Source organism: Falco rusticolus, chromosome 13 (genome assembly GCF_015220075.1).
Source record: "Falco rusticolus isolate bFalRus1 chromosome 13, bFalRus1.pri, whole genome shotgun sequence".
Lineage (NCBI taxonomy): Eukaryota > Metazoa > Chordata > Aves > Falconiformes > Falconidae > Falco > Falco rusticolus.
The window spans coordinates 713,985-723,098 of record NC_051199.1 but is presented as its reverse complement, the minus strand read 5'-3'; the positions used below and the strand labels follow the sequence as shown (position 1 = coordinate 723,098).

At 66.7% G+C, this 9,114-nt stretch overlaps 1 protein-coding gene across 1 annotated transcript; it reads left to right on the top strand.

Annotated features, from left to right (window-relative positions):
* Nucleotides 1-594: 594 nt before the first annotated feature.
* On the top strand, nt 595-9,111 carry SYDE1 (synapse defective Rho GTPase homolog 1). Its single transcript, XM_037406921.1, has 8 exons — nt 595-785; nt 1,849-2,430; nt 3,047-3,790; nt 3,977-4,191; nt 4,278-4,404; nt 4,495-4,652; nt 7,859-8,096; nt 8,557-9,111. The coding sequence occupies exons 1-8, from the start codon at nt 698-700 to the stop codon at nt 8,982-8,984; spliced, it is 2,580 nt and encodes an 859-aa protein (XP_037262818.1). The 5' UTR covers nt 595-697; the 3' UTR covers nt 8,985-9,111.
* Nucleotides 9,112-9,114: the final 3 nt, after the last annotated feature.

Below are 9,114 nucleotides of genomic sequence, written 5' to 3'. Positions count from 1 at the left end.
CTCCCCCAGACACCCGATCCCCCCCAGACCCCCTTATATAGCTCCCAGCCCCCCAATCCCCCCCAGCCCCCCTTATATACCCCCCCAGCCCCCCAATACCCCCTCAGACCTCCTACATATCTCCCAGCCCCCCAATCCCCCTCAGATCTCCCTCGATCCCCCTCAGATCTCCCCCCATACCCCTCAGACCCCCTTATATACCCCCCAGCCCCCCAATCCCCCTCAGATCTCCCCCCATACCCCTCAGCCCCCCTTATATACCCCCCCAGACCCCCAATCCCCCTCAGATCTCCCTCAATCCCCCTCAGACCCCCTTACATACCCCCCAGACCCCTCAGGTCCCCCCCTCACCCTGGGCCGCAGGCCCGGGGCAGGCACCTCCCGGAGGTCCCCCTCAGTTCCCGGGGGGGAAGGCTGGGGGAGGGTCCGGCTGGGGGAGGGTCCTCCCGGTCCCGGGGGGTCGTTCCCGGTGGTGGGTGCCGCGGTTCCGGACTACAGCTCCCGGCAGCGCCGCCGGCGGCATCCCAGGAATTCGCGCCGCGGGATGGCGGCGCCGCCGCTCCAGGCCCCGCCGCGCTGAGGGGACGGGGCAGCTCGGGGGGGGTGTGGGGGGTGGGCGCCGGGCCGGGGGGGGGCGGGCCGGGCCGGGGGCGCTGCCCAGCGGGGTGAGGAGCCCCCCGGAGAGGGGTGAGGGGCTATGGCGGAGCCGCTGCTGCGCCGGACCTTCTCCCGCCTGAGGGGCCGCGACCGCCCGCGCGGGAAGAAGCCGGAGGGGAAGGACGGAGGTACGGACCCCCGAGGGGGGACCCCCAGGGGTCCCTCACGCACTCCCCCATCAGGGTCCCTTAGGCACCCCCCCCCCCGAGGAGGGGACCCCCATCCCCCCGGAGTGCCTCACCTCCCCCCCTCTAGGAGGGGACCCCCCCCCAGGGTCCCTTGTGCACCCCCCACCCCGAGGAGGGGACCCCCCCATTGCCCCGGGGTCCCTTGTGCTCGCCCCCCCCGAGGAAGGGGACCCCCACAAGGAAGGGACCCCCCCATCACCCCCCACCCCGAGGGGGGGACCCCCCCATTGCCCTGGGGTCCCTTATGCACCCCCTCAGGAAGGGGCCCCCCAAGGAGGCCCCCACCGCCGAGGAAGGACCCCCATCACCTGGGGTCCCTTATGCCCCCCCCCGCGAAGGGAAGGGCCCCCCCTTTGTCCCCAGGGCCCCTCCTGCCCCCCCAAGGAAGGGACCCCCCATAACCCCAGCCCTACAGGAATGTGTGTGTGTGTGTGTGTCCCAGGTCCCTGCTGCCCCCACCCCACTTATCTGGGGGTCTCAGGCTGCTGTGGAGCTGGGGGGGGGCTCCATGGGGTGCCTGGGGTGGGGGGCACCCTGCTGTGGCTGCAGGGGGATGGGGTGCTTGGGGTAGAGGGGTGCAGGGGAGGCTGGAGGGATACAGACAACTGGGGGGGGGCACAAATGAATTGGGGGGTGCAGGAAATTGGGGTGCAGTGCTGGGGGGACCCAGCTGTGCGTGTGAGCCGGGGGGTGCAGGGGGACAGGACCCTGCCCCCATTGGGGTGCAGCCCTGTCCCTGTCGGGGTGCAGAGGGGTCCAGCTTTGCCCCCCCCCCCCCCCCCCCCCCCGAATAAAAAAAAATAATCCCACGGTCGTAGATCCGGCCGGGAGTAAACAACTGGAAATCCGGAAATCCCGCTTGGCAAGGGGCTGTGGGGTGGGGGGTGCTCGGTGGGGTGCTCAGGGTGGGGGTGGGGGGTGTGAGAGAGGGGTCCTCATGCCCCAGTGGGGTCTCCACTGGTGTTTTGGGGACCCCCACGCTCAGCCCGGCTCTTTCCCACAGAGACCCCCCTGCCGAGCCCCGATTCTTCGGTGGAGCCTGAGGTGGCCACGGTGGAGCTGGTGACACCGCGCAGGCAGAATTGGGCCCGTTTCTCCTGTGGGGGCCGCGACGAGAGGCGGCCGCTGCCTCCCAGAGCCCCCGTGGATCCGGCAAACACCAGCGAGCCAGACCCCAGCCCCGGCAGCAGCCCCCAGCCCCCTGGCACCGGCAGCAGCCCCCGGCCTGACGCGGAGCAGCGGGGTGAGGATGCCGTGGAGCTGGCAGAGGAAGCGGAGGCGGTGAACGGCTCCGGAGAGCTGGGTGGTCCTGGTAAGACCCCCGGGCACGGCGCCTACCTGCAGAGCTTGGAGCGGAGCAGCCGGCACTGGGTGCTGTCGTCGGGGAAGGGACCGGGACCAGGGCAGGATGAGCCTGGTGGCAGTGCTGAGGCCGATGCCGGTGCTGCCGGCAGCGAGGGGGAGATCTGGTACAACCCCATCCCCGAGGATGAGGACCCCCAGGCTGGAAGCTCCTGGAAGTCGTGGGGCGGAGGGAGCCGCGACGCTGATGGGGGTCGCAGTGGGGAGTCACCCCCCAGGACAGGTAGGAGAGACACCCCCCCCCCCCGGGGTGCTGTGGACCCCTCTGTGGCATGGCCCTGGTGCTGCCCACCCAGCCGGGAGCCGGCAGCCCCCAGGCTTGTGGTGAGGGGTGGGACATAGCTACGGGGCGGGGGGAGGGGGGTCCCCCACGGCCCTTGTCCTCCTGTCACCCCCCACCCCGGAGGGTGTCCCCTGGCCACCGTGGTCCTGGCATCTGCACCCTCTCTTTGTCCTTTCTCCATCCCCTCTGAGGCTTCCTGGTCCCCAAATAGTCCCTGTCCCCATGGTCCCTGTCCCCCAGAGGAGGGCATCGGACCAGGCCAGTGGTCCCTGTCCCTTCCCAGTCTCCCCAGTGTCCTTTGAACCTCACAGTCCCTGTCCCCAAGGATGTGTCCCAGACCCCGCGGTCCCCATCCTTCCCCCAGGACCCCGTGGTCCCTCTCTCCATCCCCCAGACCCTGCAGTCCCCCTCCCCTCTCCCTTCCCCCAGGACCCCACCACCCTCACCCCATCCCACAGGACCCTCTCTCTGCCCCACAGCAGTTTCCAGGGAGCAGCCCTGTCCCCCCCCAGGCTTCCCAGCACCCCCACAGAACCCCCTCACTCCTTTTTTCCAGGGAAGATGCCGATCCCATGCGTCACCTCGGGGCCGGGGCCAACCATCCCCTCACCCCCCGCCAGCCCCAAGAAGGGGCGTTCGCTCAGCAAAGTCAAGTCTCCCGGTACCGTCCGGCGCCTCTCCATGAAGATGAAGAAACTTCCAGAGCTCCGGAGGAAGCTGAGCCTCCGCAGCCCCCGTCCCCGCGGCCAGGAGGGTGGCACCTCACCCTGCGAATCCCGCAAGGAATCCAGCAACGTTATCAGCCGCTACCACCTGGACAGCAGCGTGGCTTCGCGGCCGGGGCTACCACGAGCCAAAGTGGCCGGTAAAGGTGGCTACTTGAGTGACGGTGACTCCCCGGAACTGCCGGCTAAAGCCGGGGCACGTGCCGAAACGGAGGATGGGGCCAACGGGCTGGATGTGGGCGCTTTCCACCCCTACAGCTGCGGGGAGCCACCACCACGGTGCGGGCAGCACATCTCGGGGCTGGTGAGCGTCCACCTCCACGGCGTGCAGGACCTGAAGCCGCCACGGACCGAAAGCCGGGAGGTTTTTTGCGTCTTGCAAGTGGATGCGGCCAACCGGGCTCGCACAGCTTTGCTGCCCTGCAAGACGGCATTCCTTGGCCTCAACCACACCTTCAACCTGGAGCTGGAGGGTGCTCAGCACCTCAAGGTGATCATCTTCTCCTGGGATCCCACCTCCTGCCGCAACCGTCTCTGCTGCCACGGCACGGTGGTCCTGCCCCACATCTTCAGAGGTACCAAGCCCCGGGGGTTGGTTTGGGTGATTTTGGTGATTTGGCACCTTGATGGCACCCTTGGGCTCTGCAGGTTACCCAGCTCAGGTCCTGCCCCACATCTTCAGGGGTACCAGGCTGGGGGGTGGGCTTGGTTTGGGTGATTTTGGTGATTTGGCACCTTGATGGCACCCTTGGGCTCCGCAGGTTGCCGGGCTCAGCAGCTGGCGGTGCGGTTGCAACCTCGTGGTGTCCTCTACTCCAAATTCACCTTGGTGGAGCAATGGGATAATCCTGGCGAGCGGGAGCCCCGTGTCTTCGGCGTGGAGCTGGGCCAGCTGGTGGAGAGGGAGAAGTCACCCACCAAGGTGCCCCTGCTCATCCAGAAATGCGTGGCCGAGATAGAGAAACGCGGCCTGAAGGTGAGCGGGGACTCAGGGTGACGGGTGTAGGGGGGATGGGGGGGGTGAACCCCCCCAAACTGCGGTGACGGGGTCCCCGTTGGCAGGTGGTGGGGTTGTACCGGCTCTGCGGCTCGGCCGCCGTCAAGAAAGAGCTTCGCGACGCCTTCGAGCAGGACAGCGCGGCCGTGACGCTCTCGGAACAGCTCTACCCCGACATCAATGTCATCACCGGTGGGTGCTGACCCCCTGGGGTGCCCTGCGGGTCCCCACGCGCGCCGTGGGACCGCGCTGATGGCCCCACGCCGTCCTGTTCGCCCGCAGGGATCCTCAAGGATTACCTGCGGGAGCTGCCCACGCCGCTCATCACCCCCACGCTCTACCACATCGTGCTGGAGGCCATGGCCAAGCGGGCGCCCCGGAGCCCCCCGGCCGAGCGGGAGGCCATCACCCTGCTCGACTGCCTGCCTGACGTGGAGAAGGTGGGTGCCCAGTGCCCAAAATGGGATGCCCAGCACCCAAAAGAGGGTGCCCAGTGCCCCAAAGGGGGTGCCCAGCGCCAAAAACTGGATGCCCAGCACCAAAAAGGGGGTGCCCAGCGCCAAAAGGGGGTGCCCAGCACCAAAAAGGGGGTGCCCAGTGCCCCAAAGGGGGTGCCCAGTGCCCAAAATGGGATGCCCAGTGCCCCAAAGGGGGTGCCCAGTGCCCCAAAATGGGTGCCCAGTGGCAAAAACCAGGTGCCCAGCACCAAAAAGGGGGTGCCCAGTGCCAAAAGGGAGTGCCCAGCACCCAAAATGGGTGCCCAGTACCCAAAATGGGATGCCCAGCACCAAAAAGGGGGTGCCCAGTGCCAAAAGGGAGTGCCCAGCACCCAAAATGGGTGCCCAGTACCCAAAATGGGATGCCCAGCACCAAAAAGGGGGTGCCCAGTGCCAAAAGGGAGTGCCCAGCACCCAAAATGGGTGCCCAGTACCCAAAATGGGATGCCCAGCACCAAAAAGGGGGTGCCCAGTGCCAAAAGGGGGTGCCCAGTACCCAAAATGGGATGCCCAGCACCAAAAAGGGGGTGCCCAGTGCCAAAATGGGATGCCCAGCACCAAAAAGGGGGTGCCCAGTGCCAAAAGGGGGTGCCCAGTGCCCAAAATGGATGCCCAGTGCCCAAAATGGGATGCCCAGTGCCAAAAGGGGGGTGCCCAGCGCCAAAAGGGGGGTGCCCAGCGCCAAAAGGGGGTGCCCAGTGCCCAAAATGGGATGCCCAGTGCCCAAAAGGGGGTGCCCAGCGCCAAAAGGGGGTGCCCAGTGCCCCAAAGAGGGTGCCCAGGGCCAGAAGCGGGTGCCCAGCACCAAAAAGGGCGTGCCCAGTGCCAAAAATGTGGTACCCAGTGCCAGAAGATGGTGCCCAGTGCCCAAAAGGGGGTGCCCAGTGCCAAAAGGGGGTGCCCCGGCGCCAAAAGGGGGTGCCCAGCACCAAAAATGGGGTGGCCAGCGCTAAAAAGGGGGTGCCCAGCACCAAAAAGGGGGTGCCCAGTGTCAAAAATGGGGTGCCCAGTACCAAAATGGGGGGACCAGCACCAAAAAGGGGGTGCCCAGTAGCAAGGGATTAATGGGGGGTCCAGTTGCCCCTCAGCCCTGGGGTCTCCCCCACCCCAAGTCGCCCCTGCAGACCTTGTTTACCGCTGGGGCATGTCCCCCTGTCACCTCCCCCCACCCAACCCCCCCGGAGCATTTTTTTGGGGGGGGTGGGGTGGGTGGGGTGTGTGTCTCCACATCCCCCCAGTATCCAGGGATTTCCACCTCCGCGTTCCCTGCGTGGCTCAATCCCGGTGGCACCATGGCCCATCTGCCACCACATCCCCCTTGGCTCTTGGGAGGGTGTGGGACACCCAGGTGGCATCAGAGGACGAGGTGACATCAGGGGACGAGGTGGCATCAGCAGGGACGTCCCCTGATGCCACCTCGTCCTCTGATGCCACCTTGTCCCCTTCAGGCCACGTTGACGTGGCTCCTGGACCACCTGAGCCTGGTGGCCTCTTTCCGGCCACATCCCCTGGGCTCTTTGGGGAGGGTGTGGGACACCCAGGTGGCATCAGAGGATGAGGTGACATCAGGGGACGAGGTGGCATCAGCAGGGACGTCCCCTGATGCCACCTCGTCCTCTGATGCCACCTTGTCCCCTTCAGGCCACGTTGACGTGGCTCCTGGACCACCTGAGCCTGGTGGCCTCTTTCCAGCCACATCCCCTGGGCTCTTTGGGGAGGGTGTGGGACACCCAGGTGGCATCAGAGGACGAGGTGACATCAGGGGATGAGGTGGCATCAGCAGGGACGTCCCCTGATGCCACCTCGTCCTCTGATGCCACCTTGTCCCCTTCAGGCCACGTTGACGTGGCTCCTGGACCACCTGAGCCTGGTGGCCTCTTTCCAGCCACATCCCCTGGGCTCTTTGGGGAGGGTGTGGGACACCCAGGTGGCATCAGAGGACGAGGTGACATCAGGGGACGAGGTGGCATCAGCAGGGACGTCCCCTGATGCCACCTCGTCCTCTGATGCCACCTTGTCCCCTTCAGGCCACGTTGACGTGGCTCCTGGACCACCTGAGCCTGGTGGCCTCTTTCCAGCCACATCCCCTGGGCTCTTTGGGGAGGGTGTGGGACACCCAGGTGGCATCAGAGGACGAGGTGACATCAGGGGACGAGGTGGCATCAGCAGGGACGTCCCCTGATGCCACCTCGTCCTCTGATGCCACCTTGTCCCCTTCAGGCCACGTTGACGTGGCTCCTGGACCACCTGAGCCTGGTGGCCTCTTTCCGGCCACATCCCCTGGGCTCTTTGGGGAGGGTGTGGGACACCCAGGTGGCATCAGAGGACGAGGTGACATCAGGGGACGAGGTGGCATCAGCAGGGACGTCCCCTGATGCCACCTCGTCCTCTGATGCCACCTTGTCCCCTTCAGGCCACGTTGACGTGGCTCCTGGACCACCTGAGCCTGGTGGCCTCTTTCCAGCCACATCCCCTGGGCTCTTTGGGGAGGGTGTGGGACACCCAGGTGGCATCAGAGGATGAGGTGACATCAGGGGACGAGGTGGCATCAGCAGGGACGTCCCCTGATGCCACCTCGTCCTCTGATGCCACCTTGTCCCCTTCAGGCCACGTTGACGTGGCTCCTGGACCACCTGAGCCTGGTGGCCTCTTTCCAGCCACATCCCCTGGGCTCTTTGGGGAGGGTGTGGGACACCCAGGTGGCATCAGAGGATGAGGTGACATCAGGGGACGAGGTGGCATCAGCAGGGACGTCCCCTGATGCCCCCTCGTCCTCTGATGCCACCTTGTCCCCTTCAGGCCACGTTGACGTGGCTCCTGGACCACCTGAGCCTGGTGGCCTCTTTCCAGCCACATCCCCTGGGCTCTTTGGGGAGGGTGTGGGACACCCAGGTGGCATCAGAGGACGAGGTGACATCAGGGGATGAGGTGGCATCAGCAGGGACGTCCCCTGATGCCACCTCGTCCTCTGATGCCACCTTGTCCCCTTCAGGCCACGTTGACGTGGCTCCTGGACCACCTGAGCCTGGTGGCCTCTTTCCGGCCACATCCCCTGGGCTCTTTGGGGAGGGTGTGGGACTCCCAGGTGGCATCAGAGGACGAGGTGACATTAGAGGATGTCCCTGCTGATGCCACCTTGTCCCCTTCAGGCCACGTTGACACGGCTCCTGGACCACCTGAGCTTGGTGGCCTCTTTCCACGATTTCAACCGCATGAACGCGCAGAACATTGCCGTCTGCTTCGGGCCTGTCCTGCTCACCCAGAACCAGGAGCTCCGGCATCCCGGCACCGGCACCCGCGGCTACGGCCACAGTGAGGACATCGCCAGCGCCGTGGACTTCAAGAGACACATCGAGGTGCTGCACTACCTGCTGCAGGCCTGGCCGGGTGAGCAGGGGTGGGGGGACACCTGCACCCCTCCACTTTGGGGGTGCTCTTTGCACAGCCACCAGCGGTGGGGGCAGCGGCGGTGCTGCTGTGACCCCCCTACCCCATTCCCAGGGGCTGTACTGAGACCCCCCCCACATCTCCAGTGAAGGGTCTGGGGTCCCTCCTGCTTCTCTGGTGGGTGCTCTGTGGGTCACAGCCCCACACATCTGCCCCGTGCCCCCCACCCAGGGGCTCCCCCCATCTCCAGCAAAGGGTCTGGGGTCCCCCAATTTGTCCAGCAGCTGGTCCATGCCCCGCCCCCCCACATCCAGGGGCTTCCTGGGGGTCCCCCTGTTTCGTGCTGGGCTGCCCCCCCCATTCCCAGCAAAAAGACTGCCCCCCCCCCTCCATTTTCCCAACCCACCACCGCCACCAAACCCCCAGTGACACCCCCCCGTCTTCCCTGCTCTCCCCGCAGCCCCCCGCCCAGCTCCAGCCCCCCAGGTTTGGGAGCGGGCACAGCCCAGTTGCCCCCAGCGCCAGCGAGGGCCCCCGCTGCGGCTGGACCTGCTGGGGGGTGCCGTGGTGGCCCGTCACCGCCCCCGGGGGCCAGAGAGCCCCCCCAGCAACCGTTACGCCGGCGACTGGAGCATCTGTGACCACCAGCTCCTGCTGGTACCCGGCGTGGCCGCCGACGGTGACGAGGAGGAGGTGGCAGCGGGTGACGGTGATGGTGGGGTGGCGGCGCGGCGGCCACCGCCCCAGCGGACCCTCTTGGTGACAGATTTCACCCTGGGCGAGGAGCCCGAGGCGCCCTTCGGCCCCTGCCTCAGCCTCAAGGACTTCGATGCGCTCATCCTCGACCTGGAGCGGGAGCTCGCCAAGCAGATCAACGTCTGCCTGTGAGGCCGGCTGCAGCGCCCGCGCCGGGGCCAGCACCAGTGGCAGGGCCAGCGCTGGTAACGATGCCAGCGCCGACGTCAGTGGCAATGCCGATACTGGTGACAGTGCCAATACCGTCACCAGTAACAATCCC